Consider the following 27609-nt stretch of genomic DNA (forward strand, 5'->3'; position numbering starts at 1 on the left):
CAGGGTGTGCGGCATCTGGTTCCTCCTAGGAGGGATCCTTTGCCCCCTTGGGACTTGAATCTCGTTCTGTCTGTGTTGCAACGTGCTCCTTTTGAACAGATCAGGGAGATCTCGTTGTCTATGTTGTCCAAAAAGGTCGCCTTTTTGGTGGCGATCACTTCGGCTCGCAGAGTGTCGGAGCTGGCAGCTTTGTCCTGCAAGTCTCCGTATCTGGTTGTTCATTTGGATAAGGTGGTCTTGCGACCTAATCCTTCTTTTCTTCCGAAACGAGTTTCGGAATTCCATCTTAATGAGGATATTGTCTTGCCTTCGCTGTGCGCGAAGCCTAAACATCCAAAGGAGGTGAGATTACACTCTCTGGATGTTGTTCGGGCGATAAGGGTTTACCTTAAATCGACTGAGTCTTTTCGAAAGACGGATTCCTTGTTTGTTCTTCCAGAGGGTCCTCGGAAGGGCATGGCGGCGTCGGCCTCTACCATCGCCAAATGGATCAGGCAGACCATTGAACAGACCTATGCCTTGCAGGGGAAGGTTCCCCCTGTGCCTGTGAAGGCGCACTCTACTAGATCTCTGAGTACGTCTTGGGCCTGTCGTCATGGGGCTTCTGTAGCCCAGGTGTGTAAGGCGGCGACTTGGTCGACCGTACACACTTTTACAAAATTCTACAAAGTAGATGTTCAGGCATCGGCGGATGCTTCCTTTGGCCGCAAGGTTCTTAGTGCGGCAATTCCCTAGGGTCCCTTGTTGGGGACCTCTGGCTGTTGGGATAAGTTTTTTATCCCATGGTTATTTGTCTTTTCCTGGGTTGTTGCTCCTGTTGAGCACTTGTTTTTTCCTGTTGCTCAGCTGGTTTCCTTCCTTTGGTAAGGTTCCTTTCTTTGATGCGGAGACTGCGTTGCCTTTTCGGCGCGGATACGTTTCCCACCCCTCATGTTTGCACTGCTCGGGACGTCCCCATATGTGACGAATATGAAGAGGCGGCGACTGTCGGAGGACGTAAGAGAAAACGGAATTTTTGTAAAATCTTACCTGTAAAATTCCTTTCTCTGAGTCCTCCGACAGTCGCCGCCCCCGCCCCTCTTTTGGGGTTTGGTTGTATACTCTACTGCTATTCCACTAAAACTGAGATATGGTTGCAGGAAGTAGGAGGGTATTGACTGAGGGGACCACCCCTTGAGGGTGGGATATGTTAAAAGCTTTAATGTTAACATATTCTGTTGCCTAGCTACTCCTTCGGAGCAAAGTCTAATACCCCATATGTGACGAATATGAAGAGGCGGCGACTGTCGGAGGACTCAGAGAAAGGAATTTTACAGGTAAGATTTTACAAAAATTCAGTTTTCTCCAGTTGTTCCTGTGAGATTTTCAAGCAATTATGCCGGATCTGGGCGACGGGCTGGATGTTGAGATCCAGTGGTCACCCCAGCCGGCCTACGAGCGCGTGCAGGCCCTAGCTCCGCGCTGGGCCGGCCGCGACATAGTCCCACTGGACGGGGACTGGCCCTGCGAGTTAAACGTCTCGCCAGGTCGCCTACGACCAGTCGGAATCTGAGTTGCGGCGTCCGTATTGGCCGACAGCCCCCCCACCTCGGTGGAGAGGGGTTCTGTCAGGAGTTGGTGCCCGCCTGTTCCGGTATGGTGAGTAGAATGTTCCCCCCCTCTCCCCCTGTCGGGTTTTGGAGTAGATGCGGGCCCCTCCGTGGGATGGTCGGACCCTCATGATCCCGGGTTCCCCTCTATCCTGTGACACACTCCACCTATCTCCCCCTCGCTAGTATGAGTTGGTGAGTAAGGTATACCACTCCAGGAGGCTTGGTTTGGGAGCTGACAATCTGTATGAGTCTGTCGCTGCAAGGAAAGCCTGCATTGTAAAAATGAGTGAGGAATCCATGACTGATGTCTGTCAAGGATGGAGACATGGCGCCGCTGGCGTTACTGTTAAAGCAATCGTGCAGAGGGGTGATATTATCAGGCCCACCTACCTATCGCACGGGAGTCCTCTGTTAGCTTTGCAGCCGCACCGAGCCGCCATCCTTCCGCGGGCCGCCATTTTGGCGTAGCCTAATGTCTCCTGTATGGCGGCGGCCATTTTGATACACCCAGCTTCGCCCTGGCTTGAGTGCTGAGCAGCGGTGGGAGTGCCGGAAGGCATGTAAAGGGGCGGAGCCCCTCCCTTTGCCCGGGTAAATCGATCCACAAGACTTCCTGTCCTGTAAAAACAGCGCTGAGAGCAGTCCTGTAGGAACTTCTGTGCATCAGGTGGGGTGAGCCTTTGGGGGTCTCTCTCCTCTCTCTGTGGAGGTTCCACAGCACGTGGTCACTGAGGAGCGCTGTTGCGCTGGGGGATTACTTTAAAAAAGAAAAAAAAAAGTTTTTCTTTTTTCAATTTTGTCCTTTGTTTGCTGACAGGTTTTCCTGGCTTTGCCATGGACCCTGCTACGCATGTGTCCCCACCTGATCCTCTCGAGGTGACCACGGGACCCTCCAATTCTCCCCTTACTATCAATGCACTTTCAGCGGTTTTGGAGTCTTTTGTATCCCGGGTGGAGGTGGCCTGTCAGGGACGCTAAAAAGCGACCCCCGCCTACCCCTATCTCGTCTGACACATCAGATACGGATTCTGAGCCTGTCGCTGCTGCTGCAGGTCCCTCCTCTGGGGCTGTTGTCTCGGGTCCCGTCTCCTCGGATAGTGAGGATGACGTTTCTGCCTCCGCCATAGCGCAAGACGAAGCGCTGGTGGATGCACTGATTGTGTCTGTCCGGGAGACCTTAAGACTTGAGGTTACACCGGCGGAGGCAGTTGATACTGAAATTCCTTTTGGTACCCGCAAGCCTTCCAAGATATAACATTTTGCCCAAATGTTTTGATGATATAATTAAAGAGGAGTGGGTCCGTCCAAAACGAACCCCTGGTATTTCCAAACGGATTGCTAGGCGCTACCCGTTTGAAGAATCCCTCCTTAAAAAATTTACGGTACCACCGTCGGTGGATTCGCCGATTTCCAGACTAAATAAAGCTACTGTTATCCCGTTGGAGGACTCTCCAGGTCCTTTCGGGATCCGGTGGATCGTAAGGCGGAATCTATATCCCGCTCCATATTCTCCCTGGCAGGGTCGGCCTTTAGGCCAGTGTTTCCATTGCTCTGGTTTCACAAACATTGACAGAATGGACCAAGTTGTTACGCTGTGATCTGGAGGGGAGAAGTCTCCCCCCTGCAGTAGCGGACTTGCTGGAGCAGATGATACAAGGGCTACAGTTTGTCTGTGACGCCGCCCTGGACACCGATCCATTGTTGGGGCGTGTGTCGATCTCGGCGGTGGTCCCCCGACGCATGTTATGGTTAAAGTGCTGGTCGGTGGATCAAGCTTCCAAAAGAGCTTTGGCTGATCTCCCCTTTCAAGGGGATCGCCTGTTCGGTGCTGCCTTGGATGAGATTATCAAGGGTCTCACTGGAGGCAAGAGCACCTTTCTACCACAGGCTACTAAGGGTAAGGGACCTAGTCGCAGACGGGGACCTTCCTTTTCTGCTCATAAAGTTTTTTCGTTCCTCTGGGGCGGGTGATAAGGTGAAGTCCTCCAAAGCCCCCCCAGGGGGTTTCAAAGGGCGCTGGTCGGGTAAACAAAGGTCCGGCCCTTCCAGACCTGAAAAGAAGACCACTACAGCCTGAAGGTGCGCCCCCACCCATATCAGGGGTGGGGGGACGTCTTCGCCGGTTCCCGGACCCGTGGCTTTCCAGAATTCAAGACAAATGGGTTTGCGAGGTCATACGGTCGGGATACAAGATCGAGTTTCGATCACTTCCACCGGTGCGGTTCTTCCCTTCCAATATGCGACTATCCCCGGATCGCTTAAAGGCTCTGCTGGGGGCAGTGACGGACTTGATGCAACAAGGAGTGGTGGTTCCGGTTCCTTGGGGAGAACGTTTTCAGGGGTTCTACTCAAACCTGTTTACAGTACCCGGGAAAGAGGGCAAGGTGCGTCCAATTCTGGACTTGAGGGCGCTCAATTGTTTTGTCCGGGTGCAAAAATTCAAGATGGAGTCCATTCGCACAGTGGTGGCCTCCCTGCATCAGGGGGATTTTCTGGCATCCATAGACATCAAGGATGCCTATCTTCACATTCCCATTTACGTAGGACACCAGCGTTTCCTTTGCTGTGGGAGAGAACAATTATCAGTTTGTGGCATTACCCTTTGGTCTCGCCTCTGCTCCCCGGGTCTTCACAAAAGTTTTGGCCCCAGTTTTGGCGCTGTTGCGACAGCGGGGCATATCGGTTCTAGGCTACCTGGACGACCTTCTTCTCCGTGCGGTGTCTCCGCAGGCTCTGTTGCTAAACTTGGAGATCACCATGATCTCTTTGGAAGAGTTCGGGTGGCTGGTGAACCTGCAGAAGTCATCCCTGGTCCCCACCAAAAGGCTGGACTATCTGGGCCTAACTTTAGACACATCCTTGGCAAAAGTGTTTCTCCCTGCGGAGAAACTCCAGAAGATTCAGTCGACGACTCAGTTGTTATTGTCCGTCGACTGGCCTTCCCTTCGGACTTGCATGAGGGTTCTGGGACTGATGGTGGCTTCCTTCGAGGCAGTACCGTTTGCCCAGTTTCATACCCGAATTCTCCAAAAGGAGATTCTTATCAAATGGAACCGGAATCCTGATTCCCTGGACAATCGGATCCGGCTGAGCAAGCGAACCAGGGAGTCTCTGGTTTGGTGGCTTCGGTCTCCGATGCTCAGTCAGGGGAAGTCATTTCTCCCGATCTACTGGACGATTGTCACCACGGATGCCAGTCTATCCGGGTGGGGTGGAGTTCTCGGCAGGCTATCTGCTCAAGGGCTCTGGTCCCTGGAAGAATCCAGGTTACCAATAAATGTATTGGAACTGAGAGCAATCAGACTTTGTCTGGTTCACTGGACCGAGCAGCTCCGGGGCGGCCTGGTTCGGATCCAGTCGGACAATGCCACGGCCGTGGCTTATGTCAATCACCAGGGGGGCACCAAGAGTGTTCTGGCGGCCGTAGAAGTGGCCGGCATCCTTCGTTGGGCGGAACGATTTGTTCCAGCTCTCTCCGCGGTTTTCATTCTGGGGGTGGAAAATTGGCAGGCAGACTTCCTCAGCCGTCAGATTCTGGATCAAGGGGAATGGTCCCTTCATCCAGAGGTATTTCACCAGTTGTGCCTACGTTGGGGCACCCCGGATGTGGATCTGTTGGCATCTCGGCTCAACAGGAAGGTGCGGAGGTTTGTAGCCCGCTCCCGCGATCCTCTGGCGGACGCCGCAGACGTGCTGGTCGCTCCGTGGGGACAGTATCAGCTACTGTATGCCTTCCCTCCTCTCAAGTTGCTGCCGAAACTTCTTCGCAGGATAGAGGTGGAGGGAATTCCAGTCATCCTTGTGGCTCCGGACTGGCCTCGTCGGGCCTGGTACGCCGACTTGGTCAGGCTGGTCGCGGACGCTCCTTGGCGACTTCCTCTCAGGGAGGATCTGCTGTCTCAAGGACCGATCTTCCATCCTGCTTTACGATCGCTGACTTTAACGGCTTTGCTGTTGAGACCTAGGTGCTGAAGGACAGGGGTTTGTCGGCTTCAGTTATTCCTACTCTGATTAAAGCGAGGAAAGCGACTTCCAGAAAGGTCTATCATTGCACATGGAAGTCTTATATCGCGTGGTGGGAATCCCTTGGGTTTCCTCCACGTTCTTACTCGGTGGCTCGGATATTGGCTTTTCTGCAACGGGGGGTTGAGCAGAAACTGGCCTTGAGCACTATCAAGGGCCAGGTCTCAGCATTGGCAATCTTCTTCCAGAGGCCACTGGCTACTCAGTCCTTGGTGCGGAGTTTCATCCAGGGGGTGCGGCACCTGGCCCCTCCTGTGCGCGCGCCCTTGCCGCCCTGGGATCTTAATTTGGTGTTGTCGGTTCTCCAGAAACCTCCCTTTGAAAATATTAGGGAAATTCCCTTGCTTACCTTATCCCAGAAGGTGGCCTTTTTGGTGGCTATCACTTCTGCGCGCAGGGTGTCGGAACTGGCCGCATTGTCCTGTCGTTCCCCATATCTGGTGGTTCATAGGGATACGGTGGTTCTTTGTCCGAATCCATCCTTCCTTCCTAAGGTGGTTTCAGAGTTTCATTTGAATGAGGATATTGTATTGCCTTCCCTGTGTCCTAAGCCCAGTCATCCTCGGGAGTTTGCGTTACACTCCTTGGATGTGGTTCGGGCGATCAGGGTGTACTTGGCTACTACTGACTCTTTTCGTAAGGCTGATTCACTTTTTGTGATCACGGATGGCCCTAGAAAGGGGTTGCCTGCGTCTGCCGCGACTATCTCCAGATGGATCAGACAGACGGTGGTGCAGGCTTATTCTATTAAGGGTCAGGTTCCTCCGTTCCCTGTTAAGGTGCACTCCACTTGGGCGCTTAGTGCTTCCTGGGCCTTCCGCCATCAGGCGTCGGTGCTTCAGGTTTGCAAGGCGGCTACCTGGTTGTCGGTTTATACCTTTACAAATTTTTATAAAGTTGATGTGCTGGCATCGGCGGATGCCTCTTTTGGCCGCAAGGTTCTGCAGGCCGCTGTTTGAGGGGACCGTTGGTCTACCTCGAGGGTTTTTTTGGGTTTTTCAGTTGGGTCTCATCTTTTTGTTCGATGAGCCCTTGATGCTTCTGGTTGGCTCCGGTTGGGCCTTCTGGATTGGATTTTTATTTCTGTTATCCCACCCCTCATTTGTGGCACTGCTTTGGGACGTCCCTACTGATATCCCTACTGATATTAATCAAGAAGTCTGCGTCTGTCAATGAGCGACAGAGAAAATTGGATTTTTGACTTACCGTAAAATCATTTTCTCTTAAGCTCATTGACAGACTCAGTACCCGCCCCTCTATTTTGAGTTGGGTGTCCTACTCCTGTAGGGGGCAATATAACCCTACTGATATTAATCAAGAAGTCTGCGTCTGTCAATGAGCTTAAGAGAAAAGGATTTTACGGTAAGTCAAAAATCCAATTTTTGTTGTAAGACAAAAATCCAGTTTCTCTGATGTTCTTTGACTGACACAGCACGCACCCCTCTGTGGAGTTGGGTTTTTCTCTTCTGACACTGCTTGTATCAAAACAAAGTAACTATAGCAGAGAGTGGGAGTATACCCCCAGGGACTGCCCCATAGGCATAGTCAAGTTCTTTTCTGCCTAGTGTCCTACTCCTGTAGGGGGCAGTATAACCCACGTAGTCAAGAAGATGAGAAGCTGTGTCAGTCAATGAACATGGATTTTACGGTAAGTCAAACTTTTTTTTTTTTTTTTTAATGGAACAATATTTTCCATAAAAATACACTAAATCATTTGCATACAATCAACATAACTTAAATTCCTACTAAATCAAAAAAATATAACTGTTGAGTTAATAGCAAATATTTGTACCTTTTTTAAAATGTGCAACGTTGTTATACGTTACACAAAATTGGCTTGTACTAAAAGCCAGGTAGTCGGCTTCACTCCTATGCATTGCGATAATACCTTATCTGCAGCGTTCCATGTACGTTGCAATTAGAATTATACATGCATACATTTTATCGCAATTCAGCACTTACAAACGCACAGCAAGATGATGTGGTGCATAGAGATTAATGAAATTCAATGACTGCGATGTGTTGTAACTGCTTACAGCAACACGTGCACTATGCATACTAGCGTGCACATTTGCCAGTGATAATGTATTTCTCCTGCTGTGAATGGGCTGTTTTATGCTGTACAGCAGTGCACTAGCGCTCATAATGTGCATTAGTGCAATGTGTGTAGTGCACGTATGTGTTTTGTAATTTCATTAACTCTAACCAGCTAAAACATGTTTATTATAAATACAAGAAGTGAGTGTAAATGGTTTTATGTAGGGGATCATGTAAGCACATCAGGAATATTAGGTTCTTTATACAGCTACATTGCCAGCATCAGAATACATATATTTTTCTCTTTGTCTGGGAGTTCCCTACGTACATTACACAAGGACATTGTACAGAAATGCTGTGTTAATATGTCGTCATCTCTTCTTATTCATTTACTTGGAGCGAAAGTATGTTTATTAAATAAATGTACTTCTATTTTCAGAAAAAGGATTTTGTATGAGAGGGGATATGTGTCCATTTGATCATGGTAGTGATCCCGTGGTTGTTGAAGATGTCAACCTACCTGGAATTCTGCCATTCCCAGCACAGCCACCTGTTGTAGATGCACCACCTCCACCAGGACTTCCACCCCCACCCACGCTTCTTACTCCTCCTCCTGTAAATTTGCGACCTCCAGTTCCTCCACCTGGTCCTCTGCCACCCAGCCTTCCACCAGTGACAGGTAATGCTTTTTATAGATATTTGATACATGTTGTAACTATTATTTTTGTTCTAAAATAAAGGCTTTGCATTGTACTAAAAGCAAATCTTTCCTTTCACCACAAAGTAGCAGGTCCTCCTCATAGCTGCCTCCTTATTCTAATACCTTTCCTGCCACTCCTATCCAGAACCCTTGGAAACACCTAGTACTTCCCAGTATTAAGAGCATGTGACCACCTTCCCTTTCTCCCACTGTGCAGTTTACCCCAATGGCCAGTTTCTACTCATGTATTTATGTAGAGTCAGAAAAAAGGTTGGTTGCAAGTAAGCTCCAATACAGACTGTCAACAAACATGTAGGGGAATATATTTTGGGTGTGTGGACAAAGCAAAAGGGGAGCCTATTGCGTTAAACATTTTCAGGGTCCATGCAAAGCTTTTCCCATGCATGTACTGGTTTCCTGGTCTGCTGATTTTTATATATTTTTTTCTTTTATTGTTCTTGACAGGCCCACCACCTCCTCTTCCGCCATTGCAACCTGCTGGCATGGATGCTCCCCCAAATTCTGCCACCAGCTCAGTTCCTACTGTTGTGACTACTGGCATTCATCACCCACCTCCCGCTGTGGCCCCACCACCTCTCTTCAACTCAGGTATGGGTGCTGTGTTTCTTTTTAGGATTTCAGTTTGCTTCTTTAACAAATAAAAATCTCAGATTTGTCTTTAGTAACAGAACTCTAAAACTCCAGTGCAAAAACAATTGTGCATACTTTAGTGGTCCTGTGTTTTTGATGTGTAGTATTTATGCATGGCTAGGTCTTATAATTTGTACTTTTTATCTGCATTTTCAGGAGCACCAATTCCTTTGTTCCCAGAAACCTATGAAGCTGATGGTTATAATCCAGAAGCCCCAAGCATGACAAACACTTCTCGACCTGTGTACAGGCATCGTGTACATGCACAAAGACCTAATTTAATAGGCCTAACCTCCGGAGACATGGATTTACCGCCTAGGGGTACAGCCTTTTTTTTTTTTCTTTTAAATCTTAGTTTATTTGGCTGTTTGTCTGTTTTTAAAAGCTACATGTGAAAGAAAACCTTTACTTACCAGTCCATCTTTTTTTCTGTTTAACTACTTTTAAACTGCTGCATATCTAAAAATACTTTCTTGTTGGGGGCTGGGGTGGGTGGTATGTACCCAGTTTCTAAACAGAAACTGGGTACATGGAGCACCATTTCACCTTTAACAGCCCTTTCACCTGTTAATGCTGGTGAACCAAGACGTACCGAGCTGCTCTGTACCTTCGGCACACTGTTTGTTTCTCACTGACTTGTATATTAAAGTGATTGTAAAGTCTCTTTTTTTTTTTTTTCCTATAAAAATAACAAATATGTTATACTTACCTGCTCTGTTGCAGTTGGTTTTGCACAGAGAAGCCCCTATCCTCCTCCTCTTGGGTCCCTCTTCTGTGATCCTTGCCTCTCTCTCCTGTTCAGTGCCCCCACAGCAAGAATCTTGCTATGAGGACACAGGAGCTGAGTCACAGCTCCCTGTGTTCATTCAGACATGTTGCCCCGCCCTGGCCCCGTCCCACCTTTCTCTCCCTAATTGACTATTTGACTGACAGCGGCAGCCAATGGTGCCGCTGCTGTCTTAGCCAATCAGAAGGGAGAGTCTCGGACGGCTGAGACACTCGTGGACATCGCTGGACAGAGAGGGACTGCAGGTAAGTATTAGGGGGGCTGAGGTGGCTGCTGCACACAGAAGGCTTTTTATCTTAATGCATTAGGATAAAAAAAACCTGCCTTTACAATTCCTTTAACCTTTCACCTCCCTTATACTGCTCATTTGTACAATATCCCTTCATTTCCATTCTCCCACTGCAAGTGAACTGTACATGAACTTCTTCATTTTCTCCCTTCTGTGTATGAACTGTATGTGCTGCACCTAGTTCATCATTACCAACTTCATGTTTTAACCCACTCAATACCAGCATGTTTTTTTCATTTCTGTCTACTTTTCAATTTCTATAGCCTTTTTTAGTATAGAACAGTGATTATTAAATACCACCAAATGACAGCTCTATTTGTCGAACTCAAATTTATATAAAATTCATTTGGGTATATTGTTGCATGATGGAGTAATTGTCCAAAGTATTGCAGCACTAGAAACTGAAAATGGCCTGGTAATGTAGAGATTTTACAGGCTGATACTCGAGTTGTTAAGATGGTACTAGTGCACTGTAAATAATTGTATTGCAGTTGATTTATGAAAACTATGTAAAGGAGGTTATTTTTAATATGTGAAAAATGAATGTGCTACGCCCAAATAAAAGGCATAACAAAATGAATGATCAAAGTGATCGATAACTACCTTATAAATAATAAACATGCAAGATCAAATCAATAGCAAAGGAGTGCCTGTTTTAAACCATTGCAAATATAAACTAGTGAATACCATACCAGCGAAAATACAAAACATCCATCATAAATTTAGTCCATAAAACATCTGTAAGTCCTTGATTAGACACACAAGCGCAAAGATAAATGTTCCTGCCTCCGTTACGTTCATCAAGTGCAAATCAAGACACCCAGTGATTAATCCCATAGGAGAGCAGCTCGTCATCACAGTTAACCCTCAAGATAACTGGAAGGTCTGAAAGTGCTTTCTTCATATACCAACTGGCTCACAGATGTATACATCAAGAAGAAAGTCCCATATGCATGGAAAAAGAGGCTAACAATAGTGAAAAACCTCTTTAAAGACATTTTATTAAAAAATAAAATTTTACTCTCACTTGCCTTAGGCTGCAGTTTTGATGGAGCCGAGAAAGTATCATAAATATCAAGAAATGCTATGGGCTTGCGCTCTGGCACCACAGACAAGGCACTCCCATGCTGACATATGCCCTATTTATTTGTGTTGTGTTTAGCAGCAAAGTACAAGCTCCTTTTTAGCTCAGATGGTAGACTTGAAATTGTCTCAAGGCCAGGCTGAGATACCATTACTTGTCAATGAATACTGCTTGACCTTGCTAAACCCTATACCTGGCTGATCCCCCAGAAGGAATAATTTTGGTTGTATTTTCTAAGCCAGTGTTTCTCAACTCCGGTCCTCAGGGCACACTAACAGGCCAGATTTTAAGTATTACCTTGGGGAGATGCAGACTTGAATACTGCAATCACTGAGCAGCAAATGATATCACCTGTGATGTATTTCAGTTATCTTGCAAACCTGGCCTGTTGGTGTGCCCTGAGGACCGGAGTTGAGAAACACTGTTCTAAGCTAATGTTGCCTGTCGTTTATACCAAAAGATAGGACCCAGACCCATCCCATGAGCCTTAGAGCGAGGCTATACTCGTATATAAATACTTTTTAAGAAATTCAATTTTATGGTTGAATAACCTGTTGGTTTATGCCTATAAAATTTGTGTAATTTATTTTTTTTTTTTCACAGAAAAACCTGCTAATGGTAATGTGAGGATTGTTGTTGAATCTGAATCTAGGAAAAGAAATCTTCCACCTGGAGAGGCTGCAATACCTGTAAAAAAACCTTGGTTTGACAAGTATGTTTCAATATTAAACTTTTTACAGTGAAAATTACTTGTAGTGTTGCATGTTATAGGGTTATGTTTATAGCTTAAATATTCAACATGCATTGTGGGGATATGCCTACATAGTATAGTGCCTCAGCACTGAAGCTTGGAAATTGAATTCTGCCCACAATTTTTACCCTTCATTTCTAACTCTTTACGAGGATAATCCACTTCTCCAAGTTTCAAAATAGGTTGGAATTTGGAGCACAGTTAGGGCCAGACTTTCTGTGAAGAGGAGAACCAAATTCTTAAGCCAGCCATAGATGGTACAAATCTTGTCCCGTTAAGCAGGGACCGGTCGAGATTCGAACCATCTATGGACAGGCTAGTACAACCAGCATGTTTACTTTTTTATGCAAATTTTGCACGCGGGGCTATAGCCGCTAACAATATTGGTTTCAGGAAAGAAAATCGCACCATCTATGGTCGGCTTTATCTGTGTTCCCTAGATTAGATCTGCATACAAATTGACCCCATCGCATATTTAAAAGATGTTTGTTTAAACTTAACACCCATCAGGATTTGACCGCAGCAGAAGCCAATGCCTCCTGTTGCTGTAAGTCTGCCCTGTGAGGAGTGAGAGAGCAGCTGCCCTCAGGCACACTGCTGGATCAAGATCGGGCTTGGATGAGTTTAAGGCTGGGGGGATCCTTTTGCACGGAAGTTTTTTTTACCATATTGCAGAGAATGCTTTAGGTAAAAAGCCTTTAGAACCACTTTAATTTCTTTAATATTTCTTCTCCAATAAAAGTAAAAAACAAAAATGTATAATGGCTCGACTGTTAAATATTTATTGCTTTTAATCATGGTGTAGCACGACTTCCCAGTGTGGACATGTCTTGTATTTGTATTTTGAGGCTTGTGACATTTAATCACAAATATAAAAGATGTAATTTTAAATTGTTTCTGTAGACAAAACTTCAATAGAGGAAACCCTCCCAACTTTCCAAAAAAGGCTCAATTTCCTAGTGAAAATACCAAGCTGGAGTTAAGGAGAGTTCCTTCAGAGCTGAACAACATTAGCAGACTAAATGAGCATTTCAGTAAATTTGGAACACTGGTCAATTTGCAGGTATGGTGTGATTTATGCTGCTGCTTCATTTTTTATTTTTTTTATTCTATTATATTTTACTAGACATTAAGCCCAATAAATTAACGGGCGCTAGAACATATGTGGTCAAACATTTGTAAAAACAGACTTGTTCCAGTAAGGCGTACTTTGCTACTAAAGTCAGTTTGCTTATAAATGTCCCTTTAATAGCGTGTCTATGTTCTGCGATTTTTTTTTATAGTAATGCACCTACAGTCGCAGATTTCATTCTGGCGTGTTTTGCGTCTGCAGTCTTTCTATTTGCAAATGTCCTGTTTAAAACGTGTCTTTACTTTCCATTTTTTTGTAAGGTTTTGCAATCACACTCGCAGATTTTCTGTAGGCGTACTTTGCTACTAAAGTCAGTTTGCCTATAAATGTCCCTTTTAATAGCGTGTCTGTTTTGCCTTTTTTTTTTTTTTTTTTTTACAGTAATGCACTTACAGTGGTAGATTTCAATCAGGCAATGTCCCTTTAACAGCGTTTCTACAGTCGCAGATTTGCTTTGCTGATTGTGACAGGTTTTTTCCTCTGTTTAAATGATCCTTTTCCTGACAGCAACAGCTTTTTTCCTTTAAAAATGAATCATGGCTTTATTTGCTTTTTTCACCACAATAATTACAGTCAAAGGGTTTGCCAAGTATAAGTTTCCTCATGCAATTCCAAGTATGTTTCCTCATACAATGTCCTTTTAATATCTTTAAGTCTCTCCCTCATCAGCCTCCTTGTCCGACCTGTCACGCACTGCGTCCCTGTTGCTCTAGCAATCAGTGTCCCCATCGGAGTGCCTCCTTACATCAGTGTCCCCACTGGAGAGTTCCTCCTTACATCAGTGTCCCCACTGGAGAGTGCCTCCTTACATCAGTGTCCCCACTGGAGAGTGCCTCCTTACATCAGTGTCCCCACTGGAGAGTGCCTCCTTACATCAGTGTCCCCACTGGAGAGTGCCTCCTTACATCAGTGTCCCCACTGGAGAGTGCCTCCTTACATCAGTGTCCCCACTGGAGAGTGCTCCCTTACATCAGTGAGGGGCAGCTCACCTGAGTTTTTGTGGCACCTTGGTCACTGCACCATCACACTTTTTCTGCACCTGCCTCTTGGGGCGGGCCTTTTGGCTTAGACCAGAGGAATTTTTTATTCCGGCCGAAAGGCCTGCCTTTGTACCTCACATTGGCACCTCAGCACTTTCTCCACTTCCCTTCCCCCACCTTTTTGTTTGTGTGTGTTTTTCTTTGGCTTGTATCACTTCACTATCACCTTTTTTTCCAATGCACGACAAGTACGGTGTGGGTCCTCTGGCCTCCCTTGAACGTCTTGGGAGGGGGTGGATATGGCCTTCTGGCTTAGTTCGCCCTCTCTCATGGGGTCTCCCTTCGGGGGAGCCCCACCTAGTACTTGGGGTGGGCTGTTTCAGCAGTACCCCTGGAGAACAGGGTTTGCCTGGTTTCGGCCGGGCAAACCATTTGGAAGTACCTCAGTCCCTGTCAGGAGTCTTGCGCCCCGGGGGATCAAGGTCAGGGTCCAACCTCTATGGAGGTAGGACCATTTCGCACACCCTGTGCATTTTTTGTGTTTCCCACGTTTGCGTGTGTGCACTTTTTTATGCACCTGGTGTTAGTGTTTGAGTGTGTTCACACACCACAGCCTTTAAAAAAAAAAAGTCCTGCCCTAACTGACAGAATTAGGGCGGGGCGAAGTCTCTTCACTCCCAACGGCTGCCTCTGGGGCACATGAGCAGTAGCGCAATCCCCACGTACACAGGGATAGGACGCAGAGACACTTGGATTTTATTATTACGCATGTGTGAGTTAATTAGTCTAATCCTATTTGGGTGTATTTGCAGCGGTGTGCTTGATGTACTTCAGTTCATATCAGTGCTCAATGTTCACAGATGAATGTGAAGAAAGGCGTGTGTGGGTAGTAACATCATTTGAACTGTAGCTCATTAGGTTTAGCTTCCCTGCCCTGGGACACTCTTGTGTTTGGTGTGGGTTCTCTGCCTCCCTCCCCTTGCTCCTTTTTGTTGAACAAAAGTGCTTTTTTATCAGGAGATTTGGGGAGTCACCTTGACTCGCCTGAATCACTTCTCCCAGCCTGGAGAAAAAGTGTTAACGAACACCCTGCTGCTCTAGCGGCCAGGAGTCTGTTTATTTTACAGTGATATAATAGGTCTGTGACAGCGAAAAGGATTAATTGGTTGTGAAACCACAATGTTATGATCATACCATCCTCTGTTAGATAACGACGTGCCCCACTGTATGTGCTTTATAAAATTTTTTAAAAAATATGCAGATTTCTACCTTCTTTTAGAGCGCCTCCCAGTGTTCATGTGACTGCTTTGCCGCTTTTATCTCCCAGGCTGACAGCTACAGCAGGAGGGGCTGAGAACTCCCGCTGAGGTTAGCTGGGAGGAGAGTGATGGGCGGTCACGTGAGCGACAGGAGGCGCTCCGAAATAGGAATAAAATCTGCATATTTTTATAAAGCACATACAGTGGGGCACATGTCGTTCTTTAACAGAGAAGATGGTATGATCATAACATAGTTATAGCAGCAGGGAGGGACGGGAGGAGAGGGAGCAAGGAGAGACATCCAATGACTGGGGCACGTAAACTGACCATGGTGTCAGGGCTCAGCAACCATGATAAGTTGTGGTCAGTTTACAGGGGAGAAGGCAGAACCAGGCAGCATCAGCCAGGTGTTTTAGATTAGATTATACAAGAGACCAAATTACACAGCACAAGCACTGTGCTGTTATGCATACTTTAAGGGAGCAGGATTCATTAATTTATTTAGGGTTACAAACATTTTACGATCAAGCATAGCAAATTAATATTAAAACTTCACGAGAACTGATACTGTTAATCTTTTTCCCATTTGAATATTTGAGCTTTATAATTTACAGGTTGCTTATGAGGGGGATCCAGAAGCTGCTCTTATTCAGTTTGCGAAAAATGCAGAAGCAAAGGCAGCCATCTCGAGCACAGAAGCAGTTTTGAATAACCGGTTTATTAAGATGTATTGGCACAGAGAAGGGCCTTCTCAGCAAACACAAGCTCCAGTGTCTGCAAAGGTATTTGCATAATAAATATAAAAATATATAACTTTTATAGGTGTAAAATATAAAAACTATTGGTGTTTTCCATAGTGCCTGAATAAGTTTGAAATCTGATAACCATGGTACAAATTGCAGGCATTTTATGAACTGGTCACGATCTGCTCTTAAGCTGGCCATATATGGATTGAAATCTCTGGCTGGTTCAGCAGGTACTGGCTGAATTTTGATGCATGTATGGGTAGGGAGGTTGTATAACAGTCTATCTTGACTTCTGTACATCTGCCCTGTCTTTTTATTTATTTTTTCCTCCCTCGTGATCAGCAGCTATACCTGTCCATACTGAACAGTGCAATCTAATGGCTGGGAAATCTCCTTGTTGTCAGAATACAAATAAGTCAGGGGAAACTGGTTCTTTTTTTCCTTGTTTGATCAGCTGGTAGAACAAAAAAAGACTTCTGTATTGGGCTCCCTTAATAGCTTAATCAATATACAGTATCTCACAGAAGAGAGTACACTCCTCACATTTTTGTAAATTTTATTACATCTTTTCATGTGACAATACGGAAGAAATGACACTTTGGTACAATGTAAAGTAGTGAGTGTACAGCTTGTATAGCAGTGTAAATTTGCTGTCCCCTCAAAAAAACAACACACAGCCATTAATGTCTAAACCGCTGGCAACAAAAGTGAGTACTCCCTTAAGTGAAAATGTCCAAATTGGGCCCAATTAGCCATTTCTCTTTCGTTCACTGATGGGCACAGCTCCATATCTTCTTTGACCCTTGAGCTATGCTGCTCTCCAATAGGAGTAGGACACACTAGGCAAAAAAAAAATGACTACGCCCATAGGGCCGTCCTAGGGAGTATACTCCCACTTCCTGCTATAGGACTTCAGTTTTTTTCCTGCCTAGTCAGGAGTAAGGACCTAGTTCCTTGCTGGGATCTCTGGTCCTAGCAGTTTTCTTTTTTAAACAGAATTTTTTTATTTTATTATTTTCTGAACTACAATCAAGTCTGTTCCAGTAAAAGCTACAATCAACTGCTGGACTGGGCGACGCACTGGATATCCTCAATTCTTATGGTCTTCCCAGTCCGGCCAGCGAGCGTGACCTGACTGCAGCTCCACGCTAGGTCGGCCACGACATAGCCCCATTGGACGGGGGCTGGCCAGCAAGTAAAACATCTCATGAGGACTCAAAGCCCTGGTCATGACCAGAGTCGCAGCGTACATCTGGCCCGCAGCACCCCCATTCCAAGATGGTGCAATGGTGTGCCCAGAGTGGTGCCCGCTCAGTTTCCAAAGTGTGGTGAGTAGTGTCTCCTCTTGCCTCTGGTGCATGCTCGGGTTGGTAGGCCCTCTCATGTGTCCTCCTCTCCCAATTGGCACTCCTACTCACTATTGGGTCCCCCTCTGCCCTGTGGGTGTGCAATGCTCCCTCTTTCTGCAATAGCAGTGTTTTTGGTGCGCTGGGACCTGTGGTGCCACTGGTACAGCGGTGGGGGGATTTTCACAGCTATCTTTCCCGAATTTGCTTGTGGTCCCCAGATTAACTATGGAGTCCCTGGAACATGTGCCACTCCCAGAAGCTACGGGACCCTCTGGGTCTCAGTCCGCCTTGGCGGCCATGCCGGCGGTCCTGCAGTCATTGGTGTCCAAAGTTGACATGGTTCTTCAAAATAGGCCTAGCAAAAATCATCCCCCCGCCTTCACCTGCATCCTCTGCCTCCTCAGATTCTGAGGTTGATTTGACCACTGCAGAAGCAAGTCAACCCACTGGTTCTGCTTCCACGCACCCTGAGTGCGCTGACAGGATGAATCCTCTTCCACTATGGCTGTACTTGAAAAGGCTCTTGTGGAGGCCCTGATTGTATCGGTGCCGAAAACTTTAATTTTGGAAGACACAGTTAATGCTGCTTCGGTGCAATTTGGTACCCGCAGACCTAAGGTGTTCCTCTTTCCTGCCTATTTTGACAATATTGTTTCAAGTCAGTGGGGTTCAACAAAAACGCATGGTCGGGGTATCCTTGTGATGAGTCCCTTTTAAAGAAACTGACCGTTCCGCCAGTGGGGGATTCTCAGGTTTCCAGGTTAAATAAAGCCACCATACTGCCAGTGGAGGACTTTCCGTCCTTTAAAGAGCGGAGTCTCTAGTCCGATACCTTTTTTACCGTGGCCGGTTCAATTTTGTGGCCAGTGTTTGTCATACCCTTGGTCTCCCAGACCTTAACGGAATGGGCAAAGATTCTGTGCCAGGATTTGGAAGGGATTCAGCATCCTCCTGAGCTGAAAAAGCTTGCGGATCAGTTGGTACAGGGGTTACAGTATATCTGTGATGTGACTCCTTTAGCCTGCAGTGTCTGTGACAGCTGTGACTCTTCGCCATATGATTTGGCTGAAATGCTGTTCTGCGGACCAGGCTTCCAAAAAGGTGCTGACAGGTCTCCCCTTTGTAGGAGGCCGCCTATTCAGAGCTTCTATAGAAGAGATCATTAAAGGTCTTACGGGAGGTAAGAGTACCCTGCTTCCACAGGTCACCAAACGCAAAGAGCCTCGTCGCAAGTATGGTCCTTTCTTCTCGGCTCACAGACGGCCCTTTCGTCCCGCGGGATCCCAGGACAAGGGATCAAAATCCGCCCGTAGCTTCACGGGGGGTTCTAAGAGACCCTGGTCTGGTAAGTAAAATGTGGGTTCCACTGGTTCCGTGGACAAGTCCACCTCTGCCTGAAGGGGTGCCCTCACCCGTACCTGGGGTGGGGGGGACGTCTTTGCTTCTTTCCAGACCCGTGGACCTCTTTCATTCAAGACAAATTGGTCCACGAGTTAATAGAGGTCCAGTTACAAGAGTTTCGGTCTTTGCCTCCGGCAAGGTTCTTCCCTTCCAACTTGCGTCTGTCCCCGGATCATCTGCAGTGCCTTCTCGGTACAGGATCTGCTATTGCAAGGTGTTATTGTACTGTTTCCAGAGTCTGAACATTTTCAGGGGTTTTATTCAAACCTATTTACTGTACCCAGGAAGAAATGCAAGATCCATCCAATCTTGGATCTCAAGGCCCTAAACCGCTTTTTGCGGGTTCAGAAATTTCAGATGGAGTCCATTCTAATGGTAGTGGCATCCCTACATCAAGGGCATTTTCTGGCCTCTTATCGATATCAAGGACGCTTACCTTTATTTTCCAATTTGTTGGGCACCAGCGTTTTCTTCACTTTGCCGTGGGCAAGGAGCACTCTCAATTCATGGCGTTACCCTTTGGTCTCACCTCAACTCCTTGGGTGTTTACAAAAGTTTTGGCCCCGGTGTTAACTTTGCTCAGGCAGAGGGGGATCGCGGTACTGGGGTACCTGGACAATCTCCTTCTGTGCGCACTGTCTTAAAAAACGATTTGGACATCACTGCGCGATCCTTGCAAGAGTTCGGCTGGATACTGAATTTTCCGAAATCAGCTGTGAACTCCGTCCAAAAAACTGGACTACCTGGGCATCACTCTGGATTCAGCCTCAGCCTGGGTGTTTCTTGCAGAGATAAAAATTCTGAAGTTGCAGCATGCAATTCAGCTCCTGTTATCCAAATGGCGGTCATCTTTTAGGACTTGCTTGATGGTCTCCACCTTTGAGGTGGTTGTTTGCTCAGTTCCATATCGGACCTCTGCAAAAGGAGATTCTTGCCAAATGGGACAAGAATCCACAGTCCCTAGACAATCTGATCCTGTTAAGCCAGGGTATGAGGGGGTCCTTGATATAGTGGCCCGCTCCCCGGTGCTTTGACAGGGAAAATGCTTTCTCCCCCTGTACTGGACAGTGGTTACCATGGATGCCAGCCTGTCCGGGTGGGGAGGTGTTTTGGCCACAGATCGGGCTCAAGGGCTTGGACTCTGAAGGAGTCCAGTCTGCCAATCAATGTCCTGGAGATTCGGGCGATCAGGCTTTCTGTCCCTGTGGATGGATCGTCTGCCTGGGGCGCCCTGGAAGGATTCAATCGGATAACTCCACCTCTGTAGCATATGTCAATCACCAAGGGGGCACCAAAGGTGCCCTGGCGGCCAGAGAAGTGGCCGACATTCTAAGGTGAGCAGACTGCTTTTTCCAGCTCTCTGCTGTGCACTTTCCAGGGGTAAAAAATTGGCAGGCGGACTACCTCTGTCGGTAGGCGCTGGATCCGGGCGAATGGTCTCTTTACTGAGAGATGTCTCGTGAACTGTGTCTCCGGTGCGGGGACTCCCGATGTGGACCTGTTGACCTCTCGTCTCAACCGGAAGGTTCAGAGGTTTGTGGCAAGTTCTCGGGATCCTCTAGCCGACACCTCGGACGCTCTGGTGGCACCTTGGGGTTGATATCGTCTAATGTATGCCTTTCCTCCATTACAGTTTCTGCAGAGACTTCTCAAGCAGAATCGAGGCAGAGGGGATTCCAGTCATTTTGGTGGCCCCAGACTGGCCTCGCCGTTCTTGGTATACCAGCCTAGTAAGACTGGTAGCCGATGCACCTTGGAGACTCCCTCTCAGAGAAGATCTTTTGTCTCAAGGACCGATCTTCCATCCTGCTTTACGGTCGCTGGCTTTAACGGCCTGGCTATTGAAAGCCAGGTACTGAGGGACAGGGTTGTAGGATTCGGTAATTCCTACACTGTTGAAAGCTAGGAAATCTACTTCTAGGAAGATTTATCATCCAGTTTGGAGGGCGTACATTACTTGGTGTGAGTTTCGGGGGTTTCCCCTCATTCCTTTTCGGTGTTCTGACTGCTGGAGTTTCTACAAAAAGGTGTAGATCAGCTTTTGGCCCCGGGCACCAATCAAGGGCCAGATATCCGCTTTGGCAATCTTCTTCCAGCGCCTGTTGGCCACAAATTCCTTGCTTCATATTTTCATTCAGAGGGTACGGCCCGTGGCTCCTCCGGTAAGGACCCTGGTGCCTCCGTGGGACCTCAATTTGGTACTGTTGGTTCCTCAAAAACCGCCTTCTGAAAATATACATGAACTTCCTCTACTCACTTTGTCACAGAAGGTGGCTATTACTTCTGCACGCAGAATGTCCAAGTTGGCTGCGTTGTCCTATCGGTCACCTTACCTGGTGGTTCACAGGGACAAAGTTGTGCTACGTCCCTGCCATTCGTTCCTTCCTAAGGTCGTCTCGGGTTTCTACTTAAATTAAGACATTGTGTTGCCTTTCTTGTGCCCTAAGCCGAAACATCCTAAAGAAATTGCCTTGCATTCCCTGGATATGGTTCGGGCAATTGGTGTACCTGGCAGCGACTACTTCGATTTGAAAATTGGATTCCTTGTTTGTCCTTACAGATAGCTTTCGTGGGCAGGCTGCATCTATGTGACCATTTCCAGATGGATCAGGAAGACAGTGGTGCAGGTCTATTCCATCAGGTTCCTCCTTTTCCTTTTAGGGCGTATTCTACAAGGGCGCTTGGTGTCTCCTGGGCCTTCCGTCAGCAGGCGTCAGTGGTCCAGGTTTGCAAAGTGGCCTGGTTGTCTGTGCACACATTCACAATGTTTCACAAGGTAGATGTACTCGCATCTGAGGATGCTGCTTTTGGCCGCAAAGATTTGCAGGCTGCTGTTGAAGAGGCTCCTGCCTCTTGAGGGTGTATTTTTCCCTTTTGGTAGGTGAGCTCCAGTTGTTCCTGGTTGAGCTGGTTTACCTGGTTGGCTACGTTTAGCTTTATATGTTTATTGCTGTGTTTTTTTCCACCCCTCATGTTGACACTGCTTTCGGATGTCCCAAGGGTCAAAGAAGATATGGAGCTGTGTCCGTCAATGAACAAAAGAGAAAACTGGATTTTTTTGTCTTACCGTAAAATCCTTTTCTCTGATGTTCATTCATGGACACAGCACTCACCCCTCTGTTGAGTGGGGTTATATATTCCTCTGATACTGCTGGTTGCAAAACTGAAGTCCTGTAGCAGGAAGTGGGAGTATACCCCCTAGGACAGCCCTATGGGCGTGTCAATTTTTTTCTGCCTAGTGTCATACCCCTATGGAGAGCAGCATAACCCAACGATCAAAGAAGATATGGAGTTGTGTCCGTGAATGAACATCAGAGCAAAGGATTTTACGTTAAGAAAAAAATTCAGTTTTCCCTCCCTGGTGTCATGTGACTCGTCAGTGTTACAAGGTCTCAGGTGTGCTAAATTTTGTTATCGCTCTCTCTCTCTCTCATACTGGTCACTGGAAGTTCAACATGGCACCTCATGGCAAAAAACTCTGAGGATCGGAAAAAAGAATTGTTACTCTACATAAAGAATGCCTAGGCTGTAAGAAGATTGACAAGACCCTGAAACTGAGCCGCAGCACGGTAGCCAAGACCATACAGCGGTTTAACAGGACAGGTTCCACTCAGAACAGGCCCTCGCCATGGTCGACCAAAGAAGTTGAGTGCACATGCTCAGCGTCATATCCAGAGGTTGTCTTTGGGAAATAGATGTATAAGTGCTGCTAGCATTGCTGCAGAGGTTGGGGGTCAGCCTGTCAGTGCTCAGACCATATGCCGCACACTGCATCAAATTGGTCTGCATGGCTGTCACCCTGGAAGGAAGCCTCTTCTAAAGATGATGCACAAGAAAGCCTGCAAACAGTTTGCTGAAGACAGCAGACTAAGGACATGGATTACTGGAACCATGGTCTGTGGTCTTATGAGACCAAGATAAACGTATTTGGTTCAGATATGTCAAGCGTGTGTAGTGGCAACCAGGTGAGGAGTACAAAGACAAGTGTGTCTTGCCTACAGTCAAGCATGGTGGTGGGAGTGTCATAGTCTGGGGCTGCATGAGTGCTGCCCGCACTGGGGAGCTACAGTTCATTGAGGGAACCATGAATGCCAACATGTACTGTGACATACTGAAGCAAAGCATGATGCCCTCCCTTCAGAGACTGGGCTGCAGGGCAGAATTCCAACGTAACAACCCCAAACACACCTCCAAGATGACCACTGCCTTGCTAAAGAAGCTGGGGGTAAAGGTGATGGACTGGCCAAGCATGTCTCCAGACCTAAACCCTATTGAGCATCTGTGGGGCATCCATCCTGTAGGTGGAGGAGCACAAGGTCTCTGACATCCACCAGCTCTTCTGTGATGTCGTCATGGAGAAGTGGAAGAAGACTCCATTGGCAACCTTTGAAGCTCTGGTGAGTTCCATGTCCAAGAGGGTTTAGGCAATGCTGGAAAATAATGGTGACTGCACAAAATATTGACACGTTGGGCCCAATTTGGACATTTTTCACTTAGGAGAGTACTCACTTTTGTTGCCAGCAGTGTAGAGATTAATGGCTGTGTGTTGAGTTATTTTGAGGGGACAGCAAATTTACACTGTTATACAAGCTGTACACTCACTACTTTAATATTTACAAAAATATGAGGGGTGTACTCATTTTTGTGAGATACTGTATTTTAGGGTAGGGATTGCCAATTATCAGCGGGCCGATATCAACTTTTCCTGATATCGGTATTGGCCGATATTACCGATATTTTTATGACGTCATTCTGCCTTCTTAGGCCGCCTCTCTCGCCTTGGACAGCCTCGTCTGGAGTCGGGACTAGTCTCACCACCCACAGGCCCTGTACCAGAGGTCCTGTGCCAGCCACCCACAGGTCCTGTGCCAGCCACCCACAGGTCCTGTACCACCCACCGCAGGGTGCCGGGCGGCCGGCCACCCACCGCAGGGTGCCGGGCGGCCGGCCACCCACCGCAGGGTGCCGGGCGGCCGGCCACCCACCGCAGGGTGCCGGGCGGCCGGCCGGCCACACTGTATTTGATCAGCAAATTTTCGAACTCTAGTTAACATTACTTATACAAAGGTGAATCAGTGGCTGTTTATCTTTTGCAGGCAGCCATTAAATATATCATTGATAAATCATACATCATTGAGGACTTCAGATTCTCTGTTATCAAAAATGATTGTAATAGAAAAAGGTAGTACAAATTTAATTTATCTATTGCAGCCATTTTTCAGTTTACTATAGTCAGATTAGTTTACGATGGTATTTGATAGCAGTGGGTTTTCTGCCTCTATGCATCTCACTTTTAACTATTTTTTATTAAATAAGCCCTTATATTCTGTACCGAGCTGCAGTTGGTATAGTGTAAATAGAAGTGACAGTAGTTGGAAGTGTAAGGTTGGTCACCTTAATGTTCAGATTTCCAATTTGCCACTAATGTGGTCTGAAAGCGTGCCTAGAACCTGCCTCTTCCAATGGTCCTGAGTCAGCAGAGAGCCAGATTGCTAATGAGGAGGCAGTACAGGTATATTATTATATGTCATTTGCAGGGTACTTCTAAGTTTTAAAATTAATCACTAAGGGATGCATTGTATGGAAGGCAAATTACATGTTTTTAGGTAAAAAAACTGCTGTAAGATTGACATTTTCTAAATACTTGGAGATTGCGTTGTACTTATGCAGATTTGCATATACTGCATGTTATAATTAATTTGGTCTTTGTTCATTGCACTCAATTGCTATGTTTTTTATTACAGACTGTAACCAAAGTACCAATAAAGGAAAGGCTGGGTTTTATTGCGAAACAGCACACAACTGCAACCACTGAAAAGGTTAGTAAATTGCTTTAGAATTAAATCTGTTATACGTTTGATCAAAGTGAAAAAAAAAGCACAAGGGCCATTGCTTACTAATTAATCTGATGTGTCCCTTGTGTTGCTGGCTTCTGCTTCATATGAAATCTTCATTCTCTGACCCCAGGAAGATTGCAGCTGCTGGGTTAATTTAACTGAGGGAGCTGTGACAGGTATTCATCAAGGGTGCCCGACTATGGCTGCCCTTTTGACCCAGCTGCTCCATTCATAGAAGTTTTAACACAGCTTCTATGAATGGAGGACTTGCGGATGATTAAAAGGTCAGCTTCCTCAATTCATAGACTACTTACTATTAATATGCTACTTTTTCACCTACAGTTAAAGCACTTTAATAAATGAATTGGTATCCCAGTCTGTGCTTCCCAGAGGAAAACACAGATACTTTAATTTAGAAACGTTTTGCAGTGTCAATCATGGATCCAGGTGACTTTTCCTTCAAGTTTTGTCACTTGTATGTGAAATAGGTTTAGAAACACATTACTGTGAAATCACATAGCTGTGATTGATTTTATAATGAGAATACAAATCTTGATCAAGTGTTACAGAAAATAATTTCTCTTTGGTTTATTGACGGACACAGCTTCATATCTTCATTTGGCAGATGGGTTATGCTGCTCTTCCTAGCAGTAGGACACTAGGCGGAAAAGGGTTAACAAAAGTTAACAATGCTTAACTACGCCTATGGGGCAGTCCCAGGTGGTATACTCCCACTTCCTGCTCTAGAATCATTTTTTTTCTGCCTAGTCAGGACCTAGCTCTTTGCTGGGATCTCTGGTCCTGGCATTTGTTTTCCTTTTTTAAACTGAACCTTTTTCCTTTTTTATTGTTTTTTTATTTATTTTTTTCTACAATCAAGTTCCTGTGAGAACTACAATCAACTGCCGGACTGGGTGACGTACTGGATATTATAGATCCTTACAGTTGTCCCAGTCTGGCAAGCGAGCACGGGCAGACCTCCGCGCTAGGTCGGCTGCGACATGGTCCCACTGGAGGGACTGGCCTGCGAGTGGGACACCTCGCGAAGACCCACGTGACCTGTTTGCAGCCTTCCTCTTGGCTGCATCACCCCCCGTTCTGAGATGGGGAGGTGATCTGTCCGGAGTGACCCCTGCCTAGCTCCAATGGTATTTTGAGTAGCTTCCTCCTCTCCCTTGGGAATCTGGGGTAATATATAGTATATAGACACCGTATATAGTGCTCTGTCACCTCAGTGAGGTGAAATGAATTAGGCCTGTTTAGGTGGGGTAGAAGATACAGCCAAATCTGGATGGCTCAGTGTTGGTGAGGGGCCAAATGCCTACCTAGGGGTGCTGTGGGGGCCCCACTAAGTTCTCCCTGACAGTGTGCTGTCTCGTGGTGTCTGCGTGCCGCCATTTTCCTGTGGTTGTATGTGCGGGCTATTGGCTGTCATTTTCCCGGAGTCGGTGGCCATGTTTTCTGTGGGTTCATCACTGAAGGGCGGTGGCCATTTTCTTGTAGCTGCCCAGAGTGTCAGCACGGCCATTTCCTCGGATCGGCCTGCTGCAGGCTTGGCACTCCTTCTCCTTCTCTCCCTGCTCTGCTGAGACACGTTGGTGGTGAGTCCTGGACGGTATCTCCCGGCCTGCCCTTCCGTTGCAGTGGTACTGGGACTTGTAGTCCCACTGGTGTCAGCGCTGCTGGGGTTGGTTCTTTTTCACAGCCTATCTTATATATTTTATGTGATTCTTTCCTCTCACTGTGGCATCAGGGTATAATGGATCCTGCAGAACATGTCTCACCACTGTACCCACTCTGAGGGGGAGGGGGCGTCCTCAGGGTCCGACTCGGCAATGGCGGTGCATGACATCAGTCCTGCAATCTTTAGTGTCTAAAATGGACATGGTTCTACAGAAAAGACCTGGCAAAAAGTACCCTCCACCTTCACCTGTTTCATCTGCCGCCTCAAACTCCGAGGCTGATTTGGCCGCCGCGGGCGCTAGTCACCCCGTGGGGTCCCTATCCACGCACTTTGAGTGCTCTGATAGCAAGGATGATTCCTCCTCCACCACCACGCAAGAAAAAGCGCTTGTAGAGGCACTAATAGTGTCAGTGCGAGAAACTATAAAAATGGAGGACACAGCGAATGCTGCATCGGCTGCTCTGATGCAATTTGGCACCTGCAGGCCATCCAGAACGACTTTCCATGCCCATTTTGACGAGATTGTCACTAGTCAAAAGAGGAAAAGGAACTGGCAGCACTCCAGGTAAGGTCAAAAATCCAGATTTATTGACTGGACATCCAAATAGGACAATCGTGACAAGGTAGATGCGTTTCACACACTGACTGTGTGCTTAATCATTACTTTGGTCCCCCCCCCCCCCCCCCCCCCCACGCGTGTGACCGGCGGACCCGATGTCCGCCGGTCACTCGGCGGCGATCGTCGGTGCAGAGGAAGAAAGGCAGGCGGCTGATGTAAACAAGCCGCCTGTCATTCTCCCCTGTGTAGAAACAGTGATCATACGGTTCTACTATGTAGGATCGTTGATCACTGTTCCTACACCTCAAGCCACAGCCAATCAGTTAGAATCACGCCCCTAGGGACACGCACCACCCTCCCTCTCAAAAAAAGTTAACCCCTTTACTGCCAGTGTAATTTTACAGTAACAGCGCAAATGTATAGCAGTGATTTACTGTAGAAATGTCACTGGTAACCCCAAAAGTGTCAAAAATGTCAGTCAAGGGTCCGATCTGTCCGCCGCAATGTCGCAGTACCGCAAAAAAGTCGCAGATCGCTGCCATTAAGCGTTAAAAAAAAAAAACAATAAAAATTACAAAAATCTTTCCCTTTGTTAGTAAAAGCGATAACTTTTGCGCAAACCAATCAAAATACGCTTTTTGCGTTTTTTTTTTTTTTACCAAACATATGTAGCATAAAACAAATTGGCCGAAAATGTTAAATTTTGATTTTTACATTTTTTTTGGGGGGAATTTCATATAAAAAAAAT

At 46.7% G+C, this 27609-nt stretch overlaps 1 protein-coding gene across 1 annotated transcript in view; it reads left to right on the top strand.

The window, feature by feature from the left end:
* The window catches only part of RBM26 (RNA binding motif protein 26), a 187886-nt gene that overhangs the window by 65901 nt on the left and 94376 nt on the right, over nt 1-27609 (top strand). Inside the window, exons 8-14 of the mRNA XM_082244533.1 lie at nt 8092-8331; nt 8818-8961; nt 9160-9324; nt 11767-11875; nt 12818-12977; nt 15900-16067; nt 24526-24600. Of these exons, the coding sequence (XP_082100659.1) occupies nt 8092-8331; nt 8818-8961; nt 9160-9324; nt 11767-11875; nt 12818-12977; nt 15900-16067; nt 24526-24600 (1061 nt within the window). The remainder of the gene's footprint in view (nt 1-8091; nt 8332-8817; nt 8962-9159; nt 9325-11766; nt 11876-12817; nt 12978-15899; nt 16068-24525; nt 24601-27609) is intronic.

The sequence above is a fragment of the Pelophylax lessonae genome (assembly GCF_965119305.1).
Source record: "Pelophylax lessonae genome assembly, chromosome: 2".
NCBI classification, from domain to species: domain Eukaryota; kingdom Metazoa; phylum Chordata; class Amphibia; order Anura; family Ranidae; genus Pelophylax; species Pelophylax lessonae.